Genomic DNA, 20,345 nt, shown 5'->3' with positions numbered 1-20,345 from the left:
GATTCAGGTATTAAAAGCAAACTGGCAAAGTTCGTTGACAACACCAAACTATGGGAGAGCGTGGCCATGCTCCAGGACAGGCTAGCACTACAGGCTGACCTGGACAGGCTTGCGAGGTGGGCAGACCTCAGCCTGATTGCATTTCTCTGTATTAAATGACAAGTGATCCATCTGGGGAGAAATAACCCACAACACACTTACAGGCTCAGTAGTGCTACGCTTGCTGGCACCACAACTGAAAGAGACCTGGGTGCCATGATAGACAGCAAAATGAACATGAGACACTAATGCGAAGCCGTAGTTGGCAGAACTAATCAAACACTGGGATGCATCTACCAAGGCATCTTGAGCAAGGCTAAAGATGTCATCCTCCCGCTCTACTGGGCCTTTGTGAGACTGCAGCTGGAACACTACATCCAATTCCGGGTGCTGAACTTCAGGAAGGATGTGGAGAAGCTCAAGAGAGTTCAAAGGAGGGCCATGTGCATGATTAGAGGCCTAGAGACCAGGTCATATGAGGAGAGGCTGAATGACTTGGGACTGTTCAGCCTGGAGATAAGAAGACTCAGAGGAGACTTGGTGGCAGCCTGTAAGTATATCAAGGGAGTACATCAGGGCCTGGGGGAGCAACTATTCACCAAGGCCCCCCAGGGGAGGACTAAAAATAATGGGCTGATTGAAGATCACTTCAGACTAGACATAAGGAAAAACTTCTTTACAAGTTGAATACTGAGGGTTTAGAACAGGCTCCCCTCAGAGGTGGTACAGTCACCCACCCTGGCAATCTTCAGAAAGCCTCTTGACAGCCATCTTGCTGTGGTCAGCTGACCACAGCCATCTTTCCTGCCCAAGTGGAGGGAGGCTGGACTCGATGATCTTTAAGGTCCCTTCCAGCCCCTAACAACTATGAAACTATGAATGGGTACCTTACCATAGTGCCTGCTAGGCAGGGACATACCCTTGCTGTCTTGAACAATGGGCAGCACCCTCACAATTATCCCTTATTCTCCCCAAAGCTCACGTATCAGAATCACTGACCCCTGAGAGAAAAGGAACTGCCAGACCACAGTTCATTTATAGGACATTTATTACATAGTAAAAAGTCCATTGGATTTGTAGTCATTTATTCTCTATATACATCACCTGCCCTCTGCAGCTCTCCCACCTGCTCAGTCTGGGTTTCCTGACAATACAGTACAAGCCAGATTGGAGTTGTCCCCCAGTTGCCAATGGGGTTTCTGCAATCAGCATGAAGAATTTATAAAACTAATTCAGAAAATAGGAAGAACTGAGATATGGTATGTTCCAACCAGCTGGCTCTGCTTCGGGCCAGAGGGGATGGCAGAGAAGGGTATTGGCATCCTTGGTGCAGGGAAGAAGCAAAGTGAAACACACTATCAAGGGCTCTGCTCCAAGACTGCAGGGCAGGGAAGGAGGGAAGCTGTGTGCCTTGACTCCTTACAACTAGAATTTGCAATGGGGTGTAGTCTCTGGGGGAGCTCCCAGCAGCAAGGCCACCACAGCACAGCAGAGGTGCTCAGAGCTAGCACTAAGTGCCAGTCATTTCCCAGGTCCTCTTGAAAGCTAGGAAGGACTGTCCAGCCCTAGATGGCTGGAGGAGGCAGCACCTGGTGGTGCTTGGATCAAAAGCCATTTGAACTCAGGGGAAGTAGCTTTGCCGCAGCTACTTTGGAATAGACATCTCTGGGGTCCTGCCCTCAACCGCTTCCTTTTTGCGCTGGCTTCTACCTAGTCTGCCCACCCAGAGATGTCAACCCAGAAAGATTTGGCTATGTATTATGTACAGAGGGAGAAAGGCAGGGTGGCCCCTTCCTCAGCAGTCTTGCCAGACTTTCCCACTTGTTCTGGGGGAGTGCAGTGATGCACTGTACTCCACAGCCCGCTGAGGCAGCCTGCACCTCATAGGCAACAAATTGAGAGGCACAGGGTGGGTGCTGTACATTTCTGAGCAGAGAAATGGAAGTCACAACCCTGCCCTGCTGGGTATGCCCAGGGGCCAGCCAGGCAGTGTGCCAAGACACATGGACAGGAAAACCAGCAGAGAACTGTCTTGGGACCCTGCTGCACTGAATAATCAGAGAACTTGCCCTTTGCTCTCCCAGTGGAGAACTACCATCTTCAACTGCTTGCTCCCTGGTGGCTGAGAGTAAGTTCTGCCTAGCCCCTGAAACTGCAAAGGCAGAAAGGAGATTGGGCAGCAACAGTGATGAACCTCTAAAGAAAGAAAGCCAGGGACTCCTGGGCACAGCCACAAGAAGGGAGCAGAGCCTGACACGGGCCGGGAGGGCGTTAGCAGCTGCCTTGCCAAGTGCCCTGCCACCCTTCCACTCAAACATCTTCTACAGCAAATATGGCAACTACCAGGGAATGTTTGGCCAGCACCCTGCACCTGCAAGCCTTCCTCAGCCAACAGTTCTTGCATGTCTTCAGCCTAGTTGACTTCGGAGGTTGTCATGGGGTCACTAGGTCGTGGAGTAGCCAGGAGAGGAACAGGAGAAGTGGCCTCTATTAGGGCTGGGTTCAGAATGATTGGTAGAGACATAGGCGGCACGCCGACCTGTAGTGGGGAGGCCAGAGGTTGCAGGATGAGTGGTGGCTGTGCTGTAGAAGGTGGTATGTCTGTGACAGGGCTCGTCTTCACTGATACCGGTGTAGAGAAAGAAGGGGATCCAGGGGTGCCAATAATGGCTGGTCCTGGGACTCTCTCAGAATCTGTGGAGGGAAAAAACAGGACACTATTTTACAGTGGCCCTGCCTAAGTCCCTGTACTGTTCCTGTCACTCAGCCAAGAGGGGACTGCAGAGCATCCCCCAGTGCCTTCTTCCAAATACTTAGCTTCCTGAACCAATAGGTGACCTCAGGGCCTTCCTCAGATACTCTCCCTGCTTCCTCCCCACCCTTCTCTCACCTCCCCCCAGCCAAGGTAAGCAAGGGTCAATCACAGGAATTTTCCCCATGGCACAGAGCCTGCCATGGAAGACCCAAAGACTACAGACTAGTTCAGGTTGAGGCCACAAGTGGATCAATTCTACCTAACTGAACCAGTGGGGTGAATGCTTGAGCGTACTGGGGACTCACCACTGGCCCCCAGCTCAGAGGGCTTCTCTGAGGGTACTGGGTGAGCAGCTGGTCTTGCATCCCCCACAGGTGAAACAGGTACAGTGGGGGCCACTGGCTTCTGAGGATGTTGCTCTGCTGACACACTGGGGACAGGGTCTAGACACAAAGAACAAGCAGTGTATTTGCACGCTTCCCCACAACAACATAAAGCCTGCTCCTTCCACCCAGCCTGCCCTGCTCCCAAAACTGCCTTCATGACTTGGGCAAAAGGAGCACCCCACCCCTGGCCTTCAGTCCCATCAACATCCAGGCACATCACTGCCTGGAAGAGGCACTGTCACTGGGGAGCAAAGGACTGGGCCACAATGCAGGGAGTCAGTGCAATGGCAAGGCCATAGCTCAGAGCCCTGCCTACCTTGGATGACTGTCTGCTTGAAGAGCTCGTCCCGCAACCTAGGCAGGAAGCAGTCGATGCGTTCCCAGGTGATCTCCCAGAGATCAGAGTACCCAGTCCGCGAATCGGCACTATGGAATATTCCAGCTGTGTCCATCACAAGCAGCATGTTCTTCAGAGATTCTGGGATGGCCTCCAGCTGCAATAAGAGACACTCCTTATAGCAGAGAGCTGGAGCTGGCAGCGATGGAGCCTCAGACTAGCTAGAGGAAGTTCTTGAAGGACAAGGGAAGACAGGGAGACTGGGGAACATGAGGATCTATTTCATGGCAAGCAAGGGGGGGCGGAAGGAGGAGCACAGGCTAGTTGAGGGAAGCAGCAGCAGCAAATAACACAGAAGAAACATTGTGGAACCCCCTGAGCACATTACCAGCAAGTCACTGGAGCCAGCATGCATGTACTTGTCCATGAAATCCAGGATCGTCAGCCACAGGGCAGCAAATGTTGTCAGTGAGAGGAGGGGGGAGAGATGCTGCAAGAACACCTGAGGCAGAGCAGAACCACAAGTCAAGAGGCCCTGTGAGGTCACAGAACTACCACTCTCAGCCCTGGGGTAAAACCCTCAAGGTGGGAGCCCATCCTTTTCTAGCAGGCTTGGGACAAGTAGGCTTCCAGGCACACAGATCCCCTGCACAAGGAGTCCTGAGCCTGCCCTTCCCCAGGCTTTGAAGGGTTGAACCTAATTTCCTGAAGGTCTCCAGCACAATGGCCCACAATCCTAAACCTTCCTCTCTCCTGGACCTTCAATGCCCACTGTCCCTTGGACACGGACCAAAAGCAGACAGAAGCCTTATCACTTATCAGTGTAAGGAGAGCACCTTGAACTATCCTGCCAATATTCAGAACACTGAGATGAGGGAGAAGGGCCTGAAAAGGACACACTAAAACAGGTGCAGCACATACTGCAGGGGAAATGCCTGATGTCCAGCTCTGAACCTGGCCATAACAGACATGGTAGTCAAACCTCCAAGACCACATCCCTCGGCATCAAATTTGGTCAAAATTCCAGAACAACTTTCATAGCTCTTCCTACAACATACAGAGATGTCCTGAGCCTAGCCCAAGAGGACTTAGAAAATACCCAAACAGAGATAGGATGGAACCACACAATGAACCCTCACCTTGGAGAGCAGTGTTGAGGCTCTCATCCTGGTCTCCTCCATCCCACCAACGTCAGCTGGGCTGATGTTCTCCAGGAGCTTTGTCAGCAAAGGAAACAGTACCTGCAGGAGCAACATCAGAGTGCTTGGAGCTCAAGGAATGTCTGTGGTGATACACAAAGTTCATCTGAGCCTGTCAACCCCACAGGTGTGGGCTGGCTCCCAGTGCTTTGGGAACCAACTTCTAAGCCAGGAAGTACAAAACCAAGCACAGGAAACACTGGAGAAATGGACCCATTTGATATCTGAAAGATACAGCAGAGGGTGGAGGGGGGAACTGGCAAAGAAGTTTCTTTTTCAGAGGGACACAGACTGGAGGCAACAATACCACTCACCCCTCCCAGAGTGGGAGCTGCATATCTGGGGTGCCCCAAGGGAGGACTGCATGAGAAGCCAGTGCCCTCCACCCCCAGATAGCTGAGGGTCTTTGACACTCCCCTCCCCCAACAAGAGCATAGCTAATGTGCCAGCTCCCAAAGGCAGAGCCTAGCTGGAAAGGTACCTTATTGAAACAAGACTCCCATTCGAGAGCATCCAGGGCCTGCAGGTCATGAACCAGGAGAGCACGCTGCAAGTAGGTGAGTGCCTGCATCCGCACTTGGCGCCGGGCATCACAGCACAGCCAAGCAATACCTGCATGTGGAGAGAAGGTTAGAGTTCAACCCCTGCCCGATATGACATCTCTTTCCCCCACTCCCCAGAGACAACTGGAAACCACATGATAATGACAAGCAGCATTTTGCCAAGGTATACAGAGCCTTGGGTGACAAGGACTATAGACAGACAGATGCTAGCCCATCCTCATTCCCTCTTTGCAGCAGAGATATTGGACTTGGGGAACAAAAGTCCTAATGAGCCAAGTCCTAATGAGCTATCCTCCCTCTGCCCTCTAAGAAGCTAATCGATATACCTTTAGTGATTGCTCCAAGCCCCACCTTGACCTTGGAAGTATCCCTCCCATTACCAGCAGCTGGTAGCTTTACCCTGGAGCAAGGGACACCAGCAGTTGGACCACAGTGTGCGGGAGTCGGCTTTAATTTTCTTCCCTGCAGCCTCTAGATGGCGCTGCTCCTCTGCCCAGGAGCTGTAGATGGTGGCTGCTCGGGTGTGCAGGGTGTGCATGAGATCCAGTAACTGCAATTAAAGGCACCAGTCAGTGACATGCACGATGGAGTTCTCAAAGTGATTCTGTCCCTGCCTCCTCTCGCCCTCCCCAGTATGGTTGAAACTCCCACAATGCAGCCCAGTGCATAAATAAGTGGGGGAGAGTGGGAACCACACCCTAAGTGCTAAAGATATCTGCATACTCCATCAGACAGCCTCTCAAGACACAAAGGAAGGAGGACCAAGGCAAGGAAGAGTTGGTCAGGTAGGAAAGAAGGGAGCCATTTCCTGGAACAAAGGAAAGGCATCTCCCATGGTACAAGGAGAAAACTGGAGTTTCAGAGCAGTTGAGCTGAGAAGGGACAACCTGATCTTACCTAAGTGACACCTGTAATGAAGCTCTTGAGCTGTAACATTTGTAAAGGAACTTAAGGTTCTAATAATTCATTCAGTGACTGAACTCCGGGTCTGTGGCCCAATGTTTTTAAATACAACAGTAGGGTTTGAATGGTGTTATAACTGTAAGGGTCCAGGAAATATGAAAGAAGCAAAGTTTTTGGTGATACTTTTTACTGAACCAACAGTATAGTTGGAAGAGATGTCAAACAAGCTTTCAGGCACAAAATGCCCTTCTCTTTTGTAACTCCCTGCTAGCACTCCACATTCCTCCTCACCTCAGCTTCCTTCTCCCTTCCCTCTTCAGTAACTCCAACAAACCCAGATACATTTTAACCTTCTTTATTAAAGAGACCCACCTCCCAGGCCTTCTCTCTCCTGGTCACAGATTCTTTCATAGGCACATCCCACCTTCCCCATAGGTCAGAAACTAACACTAAACACCTGTATCATTGCTAGGTAGCCACTAAGCTGAAGTGTAGCTCAATCCCTTCCACGGGAGTGCCACAGGTATTTCCCCATCAAGGATGGGTGTTGGGGCCCCAAGTATGGGAAAGGAGAGGAGGAAATCCTTGCTATACTTACGTCCTGACTAACCTGTAAAGACACAGTGTGGTAGCTGGCAGGGATGCTCTCATCCTCCTCCTCATCGCTATGGGCATGAGACTGGTGCTGGCTTGAGACCCGCGAACGCCGCGTAGAGTTTTCTTTTGGCTTCTTCTTGAACCGATTGGATTTGCTATCATATTTATGGCTCTTACCCCGCTTCTCCTGGGATTTGTACCCTAGAAAGCAAAGGACAGTAACATACCCTGCTACATGCCACCTATACATACTTACCCACCTGCGGACGTAGTTGTCCTTACTGCAGAGGTTCTCAACTGGGGTGCCATGGCGTGGGCACTGCTGCTGCGGTCAAGTGAAACTGCCCCAACATGCCTCAAGAGAATCCAGGTTAGGAAGCAACTACAGCAGGAGCAAATGTCCCTGCCTGCATTAGGTTTAGCTGGTAACATACTGGGCTTCCAGTGTGAAGAAGGCAAGCAAAGGTTGTGGGCTCAAGTCCTACCAGTCAGATTTCCTACAAATATTTCAATTTTAAACCAGGTAGTAGAATAAAAGTAGTAGAGGGTTCCCTTCCTGCACAAATAATCTCATCTATCTTTTTAAGTGCAGGTTAGACAAACACTTGGCTGGGATGGTTTAGATTGGATGTTCCAAACTTGAGCAGGGGGGGTTGGACTAGATGGCCTGCCAAGGTCTCTCCCAGCCCTGTTCTCCATGATTTGATGCTGACCATACTTCCCTTTCTCCACACCAGACATTCTGCTCCCCTCAAACCCAAGGATAAGGGACAGGAAAGAGCAAGGGAAAGATGTCATAGCTAGCCTGTCACTCCAGCAACCAGTGCAGGACTGTCCCCTACTGAGCCACTTTCCACTGGGCCGAATCTAGTAGAACATCCTCCCCTCTTTCCATAGGAGACAACTGCACAGCCCCAGGCTCATTCACTGCTGTTACTCCATGCACTGTAGCCAAGGCCTCAGCCGTGGTAGTGCCCAATGCCAGCTCACCTCCATTCAGGCTTGCCTCCACAAAGATGCGGATGGTTTTGACACAGAGCTCGAAGTTCTCTGGTGTGACATGGGCAGCATCTCGCACGATGAATGACAAAGACTCCACGCACTTCATGAGAGATTTTGTGTCATGTGGGCCAAGATCCAGTCCCACAGTCAGGCTGTACTGGTTCACAAGAGGAGATGGGCCCTGCCTGTTGAGCACCATGGCAGATTTGGGACTGTCAATGTCATCCTTCCCCACCTGCAGTGCAAAGGAAGAGTAGCATAAGGGCAACATCTTGGCTTGGCACAGAGCACATCATGTGGACCTTAGCCCTTCCCAATGCCTACAGAAGAGCCTTTCCTCTACAGCCATCAGGAGATGTTGCTTTGCTAAGACCCTATTTTGTTTTGTTTTTACCTATCCTTGTCCTGTTCTCCCTTCAACCACTATCCAAACCTTCTGTTACCAGCCTTCCCCACCCTGTGCAGAGGGAAGCAGGGAGTCCTTGCATTACTCACCACCAGCCAGCCACTGTTCACCATGTCCACATCAGTCACTGAGCGGTGCATCTTGCCTTGTTTGTTGTGATCTGTGTACACCTCCGAATCAGAAGTGTAGCCCCGGTCCAGATTCATGTCACTTGGATGGTAGGAGGAGGAGACCTCGCTGTCAGACTGAGCACCTTCATTAAGCAGGACAAGGAAATTAGCTAGAGCCAGAGCAAAACAAGGTCACCAAAGGAAACAGCAGCTGAGAGGCAGTGGCCAGACTAATCTGAGGAAGTCAGAGAGCACCAACTACCGGGGGTGGAGGGCAAGCAAGCAGATCTTTGTAACCATCTCTCCCCTGGAACAGGACTATTGTGCTCTCCTAATACAGGTAGGAATGCCTGCCTATGCCACAGCCACTTCCCATTCAGGCTCCACACTCAGCGTAAGGTGTACAGGGCACTTCTACCTAGCTGCCACAACACTGGCAGCACGCCTGTTGAGAACCAGTGAGGTAGGCTGAGGCACTGCAAAAGCGGTTCTGCTAAATTCAGAAAAGTTATGGAGGCTGCTTGGAGTCTAAAAAGGTTGAGAACCACTGCTCCAGAGGGTACAGAAATTGGCCCCACTCTTTAGGGGAAGGGGGCACGTGACTGAAGTTGTAGTATGAGTATTGTGGATACTAGAGTTAGGAAGAGCAGACCTGTCAACACATTAGAGAATTACATGGGCTAGGTGTGAAGTATTCATCCAGCACCCCTCAGTACAGACTTTATTCTCCACACAGAGAGCAGCCTACATTAGCATGGTGCATTGGGTCAGAAGAACTCCCTTCCCAGCATTCTAGATATTCCACATATTCCAAGTTGAGCAATTCTTGCTAAGGCAGCATTTACAGTCCATTGGGATATTGTTTATTTATAAGCAACCACTAAGTTTTCTCTAGCATCTATCACTGAGTAGACTCCAGCCAGCAGGGATGTAGGTAGAGCCCTGCTGTGAATGAGTGGCTGAACACATGTTTCCTAGAAGATCTGTATCCCCATCACAGATTTCTCATGCAACAAACAGAGAGAAGAACTAGAAAAGAAACTGGAGAGCAGGCCTAAACTGACTGCAGCAAAAGGACAGGGCAAAACAAAACCTGTATTAGATCTCATTCTCCAATTTCTATGAATCTAGGATAATGGAACTTGTCATATCAATGCACACAAACCCCAAGGTCCTACCAAGCAAAATCCAGGGATACAGAGGAGAAAACAAAGCTACTACCTGGAAGGCCTTTTAGGTGGCCCCTTTAAGGCCTATGGCAGCAAACCTGTGAAGGCATAGTCGCATAGGTGGAGGATGACTAACTGGCTTTATCCAACTGGGATGCTCTCTACCATGATTAGGAGTAGTAGTGTAGATGGCGAGGAACCAGTGGGCAGGTTTTGAGAGAGGGCCTAGTGCCCTCCAAACCTAGACAGCTTCAGGTCTGGTTGCAATTTTCCTACACAACACACTGGAACCAGCTAGAAAGGAGCCAGTTACTCTACTTTCCTACCAACTCCTTCAGGTAAGACATAGAAAACAGCTGGGTTTACACTGTACCCCCTGAGAAGGATTAAGCTTATTGCCCAAGACATGAGGCCACAACCAGCAGGAAACGGTTCCAAGAACACAGCAGAGACCCTCAAGCAGCTGTGCCTGCTCAGGGAGCAGAGAGGGAGAGCAAAGCAGAGAAAGGGACAGAGCAGGAGTAAGAGTGAACACCAGGTGCTGGTTTTTAATCTTGCTAATGTAGTTTAATATCAGCTTTGTTTTTCTACAGTCCCCTTTGCTAATTGAAAAGCCTAAGGAAGCAGCTGCTTATCTGGCAAGCAGGCATCAGATTTCCTAGCAGCAGCCGGCCTGTCTTACCTGTGTCATTATCTGCCCTTGTGGTAACCTGCAGGGCTGGGGGCGGCTTCACCCCTGACCCGATACACTCCAAGAGGGTGAAGAGTGTGTACCAGTCATTCCCAGAGTGAATATTAGCAGCGTTGGTTTTCAGGAGCTCATGGAGACCATAGGCAACCTGGTGGCTAACTCTGGACAGCACATTGGACTTCATCATCAACAGGATACGTAGTGAAAGGAGTACCTGGCCAGGGAAGGTGATAGTGAGCACACAAAATCCAGGTATTCCCACTCTCAGCTCTTACCAGAGTCCTTCTCTCCCACTTAGCACTACTTACAGCTGTGGCTTCAGCAGTCAAGGCAAAGCAAGGGATTACAAGGTGAACCCAGCCTTCAGGCAACAGCAGCAGTTCTCTCCCAGGCTGGTGACAGCAGAAACCCCACCTTTCTGCTCACCTGTGCACTGATCTCCTCTCGGCGTAGGAGCCGGATAGCCAGCCTCAGCAACCCCACTACTGCTCTCTCAACAAGGAAGCAGAACTCCACAGCATGGACACACAGGTGGTAGAGGTGGTCTCGCACTGTCTGCCAGACACAGGTTACACGATCCCTGGACAATACGAGAGGGGGAATGGTCAGGATGAAGGCAAATGCCCAATAGGGCCAAAACACTGATTCCAGCACTGTGGAGATCCTGTCATCTCACTGCTTCAAATAAGAAGCTCCTGCAAGAAGATGTGAAGAGCAGATACTCAAGGCAAGGGTGGTCCAGCATCTCAACACTTATTCACAAGCAGTCGGCTGAAGAACAGAACACCTGAAGCTCTGCCTCAGAAGTTTCCATGGGTCCTCCATGCCCCTTTGCATATTCAGCAAACCCCTTCCCCTTCTTCAGTATTCCAGATGCCTGTGGGTTCCCCATACTCCTGCCAAGCCTTGCAACAGCCTCATGCCAAATGTAGGAACAGGCTACCCCACCTCACTCTCTAAATGGGGAATGACCTGTTTGACAGGCATGCCACAAATGAGCCTCACACCTTTTCCAAGTGCTATGCCAATCCCCTTCCCTTGTCTGATCTGCTGCTCTGCTGTCTGCTTCCTTTCCTAGGCTCCCCTGCCTATTTGCTGCTTTACTTTCTGCTTCCTGCCCTATCTGCCCCTGTGCTGCCTGTCCCCTCCCTGATCTGCCATGCGCTACACACAAGTTGCTCCCCATGCCACTTGTGGCACCCGTGCCGCAGTTTGGCCAAGCCTGCTCTAGGAGATGTGTAGGAAGGGTACTTGTTGATTGCAAAGCAAGCTGGTGCTGCAAAACTGTTGCCAACCCCACCTCAGCCAGGTTCCACCTCCCCATCTATTTGGGGTTTCATTTTAGTCAGAGTCCTCCAAGTCTTACTGTACTAAGCAGGGACCTACAGGTGTATGATCCTGCTGCTTAGATACTTCAGTACAACTGCTAAGCCCTACAATTGCATCTACTTGCTACTTCTTGGGGGAAAACCAAGCTTCGAAGGAACTAGGCAGCAGCTACAGTCATCACTGAAGCAGCACAGAACATCTGCATGAATCTCAAGGTCTCACCTGTTCTCCAGCACAATCCTCAGGAGCATCTCTAAGCAGAAGGCAGCATCCTCCTCATCATATGTCTCATCATCAGGTGTCACAGAGATCAGAGCCTGAAAGAGCCAAGAACCAGCTTCAGAAGTCACCACTGGAACAAGATGTGCACCAACCCCTTTTAGAAAGAGGAGTTCATTGGGACCCAGCAACAAACAGATCAACACCTTCACCTCATCAGGAGCTCTGCCTCTCTGTAATGTCTTGTCTTTAAGATACACAGTTCTATACAACTTCTGCCCCTGGTTCAGTAGTTTTAGGAAAGCACAACCACTGGGCTTTCTTCTGACACCTTCATGAGTGCACAACTCTAGCAGGTATTCAGGCACAGTGTATCAATGGGAGGAGAGAAGGCTCCAGGGCAGGGCTACAAGAGTTTGCAGAGCTTTGACAAAAACCCTGCCCCCAAGGTCTTTTAGCAAATCAGTGAACAAATCAACACCTTCCTCTGCTACTACAAAAGCCCTTGCTCAGTTTCTCATTGTTCCTGAAATGCAAATTATAACACAAAAACTAAACTGAGGACTCTTCTTAAACAACCTCAAGACAAAATCACCTAGAGAAGGATCTACAAGGGACATCTATCACAGTATGGGGTAATTTCACATACAGTACACCCCCCTCCAACACAACAATCTGCCTGCAATGGCCCTCACCTTCATGAGCTCCTGCAGGGACTCAAGTTGAAGGAACTTGCTCTCAGTGATCAGCTTCTCAGGGTCACAATGCTGAAGAAAGTCGCAAAGGGGAGAGCATGCTGTTAGTGAGGCCACATGCCAGAGAAACAGTTCATGACTGCCCACCCATGCAGTTATGACCTTGGCTTAAACAGAGTGAATGTGAAGGGAGGTTCAATCCCATTTACACAGCCTCTCTCAAACCAAGGTATTTAACTGAAGACCATTCCTTCCAATGAACCCAGTCTCCCCAACCCGATTTTAGGGGAGAGAATAATTGTCTTACTATCCAACCTGAGCAAGTCAAGTTGTGACAAGGGCAGGTACGAGATTATCAGTCTGGTGTTATAATTTCAAAGGTACTTCTCAGTTCCCCAAGGGCAATGGTGGGCAATTACTTTGGCTGGAGGGCCAAGTAATGACTTTTGGTGAGCTGTCAAGGGCTGCAAGGGTAGCTCTGCCCCTTGACAGTTGCCCCACCCCCCAATTGCCATCTTGGGACTGAAGTCCCACCCCTAACCCTTGCCATCAGAAGTCCCTCCCCTTGCCCCTAGAAGTACTCCGGGGGGGGGGGGGGGGGGGGGGGGGGGGGAGAGGAGAAGGTGCCATCTTGGAATTGGAAAAAAACCCATATCATATACTAAAAATCAAACATCTACTATAACATATTTTAATTTCATTTCAAAAATTATTTTTGTCCTGATTTACGTGTGTGTGCATAGTATATATAGAGGTGATTGCATAATAGCTCAAAATAGTCTTATGCATGTATATTGTGTGTGAGGTTTAGCTGGGGGATAGCTGGGGGGGGAGGAGTGTGCGTAAGATCTGTGGGGGAGGTGTGCATGTGGGGGGGGGTTGTGAAGGGATGTGGAGGGCTCGGATGTGTGAGTGGGCGGGTTTTGGGTTTGTGGGGGGGATAGGTGTGGGAGTGGATGGGGGGGCACCAAATGCCCCATGGAGCACAGCCCCCGCCAGCAGTGGCAGCAGGTGACGAGTCCTCAGGGCACTCATGGCCTCCAGCAGGCAGACCCCCTGGCAGCATGTGGCTCTGTCCTGTGAGCACACACCTTCCAGCAGAACTGGGCTAATTCGCAGCACTGCACGTGGGGGCACCACCGAGCCAGGCCAGGCCAGCTATGTTTCTCCATGTGGAGCTTCCAGCACTCCAGTGGGAAGCCGCACGTCAAGTCATGGAGTCCATCCAGCCTGATGGCGCATGACTCCCCACGACTCCTGGTCCACCTGCCATCAGGCCAGGCAGACTCTGTGCCTCTATGTGTGGCTCTCCACTGGAGTGCTAGAACCCCCACATGGAGGCAGGGAGCCAGCCCAACCCAGCCCAATGGTATGCGGCTCCCACCTGCAGTGCCAGGAGCCCAACGTGATGGCACAGAGCCAGCCCAGTCCAGCTCGGAGGTGCACACCAGCAGGCCGGGCAGGCTCTGTGCTGACATGTTCCCAGGATTCAGCCAGAGCTGCACACTGCCAGAGTGCGCTGCCTGCTGCAAACCATGAGCATCCCAAGGGCCCACTGCCTGCTGGTACTGCTGCTGCCACTGATGGGGGCTATGCACTATGAAGGGGAGCATGAAGGGGGGGGGCCATACCCACCCACAAACCACCCCCCTGCAGGCAGGAGCTCCCCTCCCTATTCATCAGCTGTCCAGTCGCACACCATCATGCTTGGTGCTTCCATGTGGGGCTCCCAGTTGGAACGCGGGGAGCCCCACAGAGGTGGAAGCACAGAGCCCTCCCAGTCCAATGGCACTCAACCTCTGAAAGCGCACCTCACTCCAGTTCCCTATTGTTCGGAACACAATGGGTTTGTTGCTGTCTGCCATTACCAAGCCCTTTGGATCTCTTGTTACCATCAAAGGGGTTTCCCATTCCCATGCATGCATTTATAGGCATGACTCCATTTCCTATTACCTGTGCAGCACTGCCCTTATACACGCACCATCCACACTGCCCCATACTCAATGGACTGTTCTCTGTGTCAGACATTTTTGGGTCCTGTGAATTACCTTAATACATTCCAGAGCCATTCGCTTTGCTTCCTGGTTCTCTGTAGATGGCCCCCTTATGCCAGATTGTTCTGTACCACTGAGGGTGAGCCAGCTAACAAAACTCAGAACTGTGGACTCACCACTACAAACAAAAGATGCACGCATCAGCCAGAGAAGAAACCACACAAACTAAAAAAAAAAAAAAAGGATTTACTGGGTCCTACAAAGAGTCCAGTGGAGAGTGTGATCCTTCCACATCACTCACCGGTTAGATGGTGTCTCCTCACGCTGTAAAGAGATTTTGCCATTGGGATCTACAAAGTCTTCAACCTGGAAGATGAAGAGAGTGTATGTCCCACTGTTCACTTCCTTACACATTCATCCTTCTTCACATCTGTCCTACTTTCCCCCTATCCCTATTATACTGCCCCAGAACACCTACTTACCCTCATATATGGTCCTCCTGCCCTCATCCTCCATTCACACATAACTAATATAATAGAAATGGGCCTTCCTTATTTTTGTGCTGCTCATCCAATACTGTCTTCCCCCATGCCCACCCCCATATGCCTTGCATTTTATTTTAGCAGATGTTTGAGTGTTACAATGTATCAAATACAATAAAAATTAATACCTCCCCCCCACCTAATAAGCTTCAGGTAGCCAGTGTGCTAAGCCCTGCAAGGACCTGGTGGCTGTATATGTACTCAAACATAGTCACTCCTTTGCTAAAAATGCTCCCTTCCTTCCCTTTGAACTGGTACTTTGCAAATCTAGCCCCAGTGTGTGTGTCCCGTCCCCCACCCTCCACCTTTAATTAGCCAGAAGCTGGCTGTCATTACCTCCACCATGGCCTTGGGCAGCAGCTCTGCTCGGAAAAGTTGCAGCATGGCCTCCATGATGTTTTTCCAGCCTTCCCGCAAAATATCACCATGGCGGTGAGCCAAGTGAAACACAGTCTTTGCTGCAATGTGGGCCTTGGGGTTACTTCCAAAAACAGCAGGCAGATTTTCTATAGACTGCAAGTGAGAAGCGGGGCAGTTAGTCAGCAAGAGACATCTTCCTTTCAGTACAGTCCAGGAGAGGCTATTTTGGAACTAGCAGAGGACAGTCACTAGCTCTGGGTAAGAGGCTGTGGAGAAGCTACTGCTCCTCAGTTAGCATTCACTTTGGAAGGACGGGGAGAAGCTGACTTCTCCAATACTTGCTGATTCCTGACGGAATATTTAGACACACTCTTCAAGAGGTACACACAGTTACAGGGAGAGGCTTGCTGAAGATCTGCTAGTGCTAATTAACATGAACTACAGAATCAAAGCTCTTCACAAATACAACATTTAATGTGACCACTACTTCGGGAGGCAAGAATTCTTACATGGTCCTGTTAGGGAGGAAACTTGAGGTACTGAGAAGTCACATGTTTAAAGGTCCCACTTCAACAGTGGCAAGGCTGGGAAGAGAACCCATACATCCCAGGCACTAATCACCAGATCCTAGCCTCTTCATAATGGCAATCCATTCAATATAGACAGTGTTTTTCAAGCACAGATGGGATCTCTTACCACACTTTCTAACTGACCACACGCTGCAAAGTGGAGTAGCTGGGAAAAGCATTACAGCAGCCATATCAGTTGAGATTAAAAAAAAAAAAAAGTCCAATGATTTTTGTGGAGCCTCTGAAACTCACAAAAGCAGCAACAGTACACCAAGAAACTAGCTTTGCTGTTTTTGGTTCACACAGACGAGAGGTGTGTCTAATCCCACTACTATGAGATATACAGAGAAAATAAGGACAGAAGTAGAGCTCACACCTGAAGTCCAATAAAACTGATTTATGTCCATCATTCAACAAATGTCCACTTAAGAACACTAGTACTTGCTTCAGGCTAGGTGCCCTCAAATGCTAGTGACTACAACAGATCTTCGATTCAGAGCTGTGTTGCATTAGCAGTTCTATGCTGGAAATCATAGCACAAATGTTTCAGCTGCCTTTGTTCCATTTCCTATGCCAGGCTCTCTGTTGCTGTGACAGAACCACAGGAACAAACATGTCAGTGAGCTCTTGTCATAATCAGAACTTTGTTATCAGTGCTGGCTTCCTCAGTGCGCTGACAAGCCACATCTAGCTGATCCCAGCAACCTGGAACAGCAAAACACTCAGTGGCTGAACATCTAATTATCAAGATAGTCCACGTAGGTCATACTACTGGAGCCACTGAAATGCAGGGCAGCGTAACTAATTAACTGTTTCCAGAATCCCTTTCCATCTCTTCAGTCCCTGATGCTCTCCAACTTGACCATATGTTTTCCAAAGCACTGCAATCACTATGTACCTTATTACTTCCCTTATCTGTCCAGGGAAATGGCTAACAGATACATTAAAACAAAAACGTTCCCATCCTTACTTTCTAACTGTTGCTCTTTCTTTTGTCTTCAAGGGTTGAGAAGACAACTTCTCCCCACTCAACTATACTGTTCTCAAATATTTGTTCAGTTGTCTTATTGTCTCCAAGCTTTATGGGAATTTAGAACAGCAGAATGTAATTGGTACAGTTGGAATTTAGCCAAAGATAAGAATCATAGTACTTGATTTTACACAACCCAAAGATGCACTTGCTTAGCTAGAATAGAGCTGGGGCTGTTCCACATGCCAGTTTTACAACTAGAAGGGATGCAGCTAGTAATAGCTGGTGACCCTAAGAGCTCAGGTCTAGTAAGCCCAGAGCTCTAAAGCCTGCAATGAAGATCTACACAGCAGCAGCATTTCTTTCAGGGTAGACATTCCACTGTCTGCCTTACCCAGTGATACTTGCAAGGTCTGGTGTGCTTGGAGGATAGCACGTGTTCTGTATTTGTGAAAGAGGATGGAGTCTCAAAGCAACCAGTCAGAACTTTTCTGCCTCTCTAATAACCAAATTGGTAAGGCATCATTGCTACCTCTGCCATGACAGAAGTGCCTCAAACACTTAATCCAACACTTACTCTCCACAAAGATTTATTTTGCCAGGAGGCTGTAATCTCAGTTGTCACACCACTTCTTACTGCAATCCTTCCAGGATGTAGTATTCTGATTGACCCTGCTAATAGCACTTGTGTAGACTTTCTAGGGATTTTGAATTCCAGTTCTAATATTTCTCAAAGGTTTGGGTTTTTTTTAATTTTGTAATTGTTTAAGGCCTTTGTCCCAATTTCAAGCAGCCTAGCCAATCTTCAGCCACAACTCTGTTTTCAGTTGCTCATGCATAAGGTATCCAATCCAAAAATCAGTTCCTTTTCTCAGCTGGAAGACCACTGACAATCCATGAAGCCAAAATTCATTTATTTGCATTAATGCCAGTCACCACACAACAGGATTTCAGAGATCACTGAGATTTGCTCAGTTTCCTAAATTCTTAAATAACTTTCTCCCTCTTTTTATCTGAGCACTCTTCTTTCTGGCGCAGGAAATACATGGGTTCTCAAAGCGGTCTTCATGAGCCTTTTTTTAATATTTTTGTTCCTGGTACTTGAGAAGAAATAAGCTATGACTTCCTTCTTAGCATCCTGGACAGCCTGCCTCTCAAACACAGGATTCCTTGGAAAAACTACAGGGTGAGGCTGCACTGGGCAAGCAGCGATTTTGATTCATGTTATGCTTTGAATGTGAATGGTTTCCTTTATACACCTCCCAATCAGTGGCTTTAGCACTTGCAAATGTTGGGCTGATTCTCCTGATCTTGTCAGACTGTCATCAAGGGACAGTTCAAAGCATACTCACCCATTCCCTTATATTGGGTGGATGCAGAGCCTCTGCCACAGTCCTAAGGCATTTTGGAAATTACTGGGCATTCTTGGCACTAGACTAAGCCTGTATTTTATTTTATTTTGTCAGTTTCACAGTTGCAGGGTCTACTCTAGTTTGGAACTCAGAAGCATCACTTTGTTGATCTAGCCCATATAAAAGGGAAAAAAAAGACTATCATAGGTGGCCCCTTCCTATCCCTCATGAAATACCACATGATTTATGCTTAGAAGTACTCAGTGGGGTAATGGGATATAATGTAATGTGGTAACCTATTTTTTAACGTGGAAATCACATTTCTCCATTCATTTCCCCTTAAGAATTCACCCCAGAGAGCCCTGGACTTGGCCGGTGTGACAGGAAATATAATATGTATCCATAGGTATTATCATCGCTTAAAAGTTAATCTTGTTATACCAGAGACACAGAGACAAACAAAACACACCAGAAGTCTACTTCCTGAACCTCCCTATAAAAACTCACCTCACTGCTGAGAGCTGTAAACTTGCAGAGAGAAATTATGAGATTGTCGAACACATCACTCAGGCCATAGTGAGCAGAAATCATTGCACATTTCCTGAAAGAAAAACAAAAAAACCCAGAAAACGTAACCAAGAGTATAAAACAGGGATTGTCAACCCCCGGCATGCATGCTAGAACATGGCATGTGAGGCCATTTTGCTTGGCATGCCAGAGCCTGGGCCGGCTGTGACAGCTGGCTGGGAGGCTGCAAGGTGATGCACCAAGGTCTGTGGAGCTCCTGCCCAGCTTGTTGCTGGCGGTAGGTCCATGCGTGCCTCCAGGCACAGTGCGGGAGGGGCTGGGGTTGCGCTGCCCAGACCCTTTCCTCACCAGGCACTCCCAGGCACATGTATAGCTGCCACTGATCATGAAGCCAGGGCTCTGGACTCTGGTGCAGCTTTTTGCAGCCTGCCTGCCACCTGCTGCGAGCAGCCTGGATTCTGTGGATGATAGCACCTACATGCAAACCTAGGGGTGTGTGGGAGGGAAGGGACTGGGGCAGCACAACCCAGGCCTCTCCCACGCCATCTGCCCAGAGGCATGTCCACCTGTTGCCAGCAACAAGGATCAGGTCCCTTGCAGCTCCATTGCCATCTGCCCCTGGCACACCAAGTCAAGGCGTGAGTCAAGGTTGGGGTGTTTTTGGCTCTAGCCAAAATCGTTGTCAAACCCTAGTATAGAAAGCTCCCTGTAGAGGACCACATATATGGTTCTCTCTTGGCTGAGACTGTAGGAACTCCTCCCCACATTCACCCTCCCACCATTTTACAGTATAAGCCAATATTCAGAAACCTACTTCTGTCCCTCAGGAAATCAACTCTCTAGCCTACAGTTTCACAGAATGCTGAAACACCATTATTTCCTGGGCTGAGCTAGAAATAAAACCTAGGTAAAAATCCAGGCAGACAAGACTCCTGCACTTGTGTCAAGGTTGCCCGTTCAAAGCTTGGCATGAGGTACAGCTGCTAAAGTTCATTCATAATGTTGAAGGCACAGTTTGAAAAAGACTTTGGCTATAATGGTATAATAAAAGAGCTTTAAAATATGTTTAAATATGGCCTGAACTCAACTGTAACTCACCAGAGCTGGGCCTGGTCTAGGGAAGACCTTCTGCCAAGGCATGGTATTTTGAGACTGGATGGCTTAAAAGCACTCTAGGACTCTCTTCAGCCCCAACTAAGATTTCCTCTGCACCAGAAAAATTTGTTGATGCAGCAATAAATTTAGGGGAGACAGCTTTCAACTAGCAAAAAAAGCTCTTCTGCTGGTATAGCTTCTAAGTCCCTAAACAAAACATTGCTACCCCAGCCAAAGGACTTTCCTGTTAGCAAAACTGTCTACACTTTTTTTTTTTGCCAGAACAGTCAGAAGTATGATTTCTCTCCCCGCTCTACCCCCACTCTTGACAATATCTGTCCCAGAAAAAAAAAAATGAAAAGCGGTATAAATCAGACCTAAATTTAAACTATGCTTAAGCACTTGAACTTATTGTAACATTGCAGACGAGCCACAAATTCATTCAGTGGTACCAACAGAGGACTAAATTAAGGTAAGCCCAAAGAAAAAACATCAGCCAGCAATATGGAAGAGCAGGTTGAGAGTAAAACTCCTC

General features: G+C 49.0%; 1 protein-coding gene across 7 annotated transcripts in view; it reads right to left on the bottom strand.

The window, feature by feature from the left end:
* Nucleotides 1-1,069: 1,069 nt before the first annotated feature.
* The window catches only part of GBF1 (golgi brefeldin A resistant guanine nucleotide exchange factor 1), a 152,088-nt gene continuing 132,812 nt past the window's right edge, over nt 1,070-20,345 (bottom strand). For 5 of the 7 annotated variants that reach the window (XM_059729674.1, XM_059729675.1, XM_019489360.2 and 2 more), the window contains 18 exons: nt 18,695-18,788; nt 15,273-15,449; nt 14,696-14,760; nt 14,449-14,572; nt 12,401-12,472; nt 11,709-11,803; nt 10,584-10,737; nt 10,149-10,371; nt 8,277-8,440; nt 7,770-8,016; nt 6,781-6,980; nt 5,679-5,829; nt 5,198-5,328; nt 4,657-4,758; nt 3,906-4,019; nt 3,497-3,674; nt 3,100-3,237; nt 1,070-2,733 (listed from right to left, as the gene is read on the bottom strand). In XM_059729674.1, coding sequence (XP_059585657.1) covers nt 2,453-2,733; nt 3,100-3,237; nt 3,497-3,674; nt 3,906-4,019; nt 4,657-4,758; nt 5,198-5,328; nt 5,679-5,829; nt 6,781-6,980; nt 7,770-8,016; nt 8,277-8,440; nt 10,149-10,371; nt 10,584-10,737; nt 11,709-11,803; nt 12,401-12,472; nt 14,449-14,572; nt 14,696-14,760; nt 15,273-15,449; nt 18,695-18,788 — 2,710 coding nt within the window. In that variant the 3' untranslated portion in view covers nt 1,070-2,452. The remainder of the gene's footprint in view (nt 2,734-3,099; nt 3,238-3,496; nt 3,675-3,905; nt 4,020-4,656; nt 4,759-5,197; nt 5,329-5,678; nt 5,830-6,780; nt 6,981-7,769; nt 8,017-8,276; nt 8,441-10,148; nt 10,372-10,583; nt 10,738-11,708; nt 11,804-12,400; nt 12,473-14,448; nt 14,573-14,695; nt 14,761-15,272; nt 15,450-18,694; nt 18,789-20,345) is intronic. The other 2 variants (XM_019489365.2, XM_019489374.2) reach the window with 1 other exon arrangement.

Source organism: Alligator mississippiensis, chromosome 6 (genome assembly GCF_030867095.1).
Source record: "Alligator mississippiensis isolate rAllMis1 chromosome 6, rAllMis1, whole genome shotgun sequence".
Taxonomy (NCBI): domain Eukaryota; kingdom Metazoa; phylum Chordata; order Crocodylia; family Alligatoridae; genus Alligator; species Alligator mississippiensis.
The sequence above is the reverse complement of the archived record's forward strand: the minus strand, read 5'-3'. Positions and strand labels throughout refer to the sequence as shown.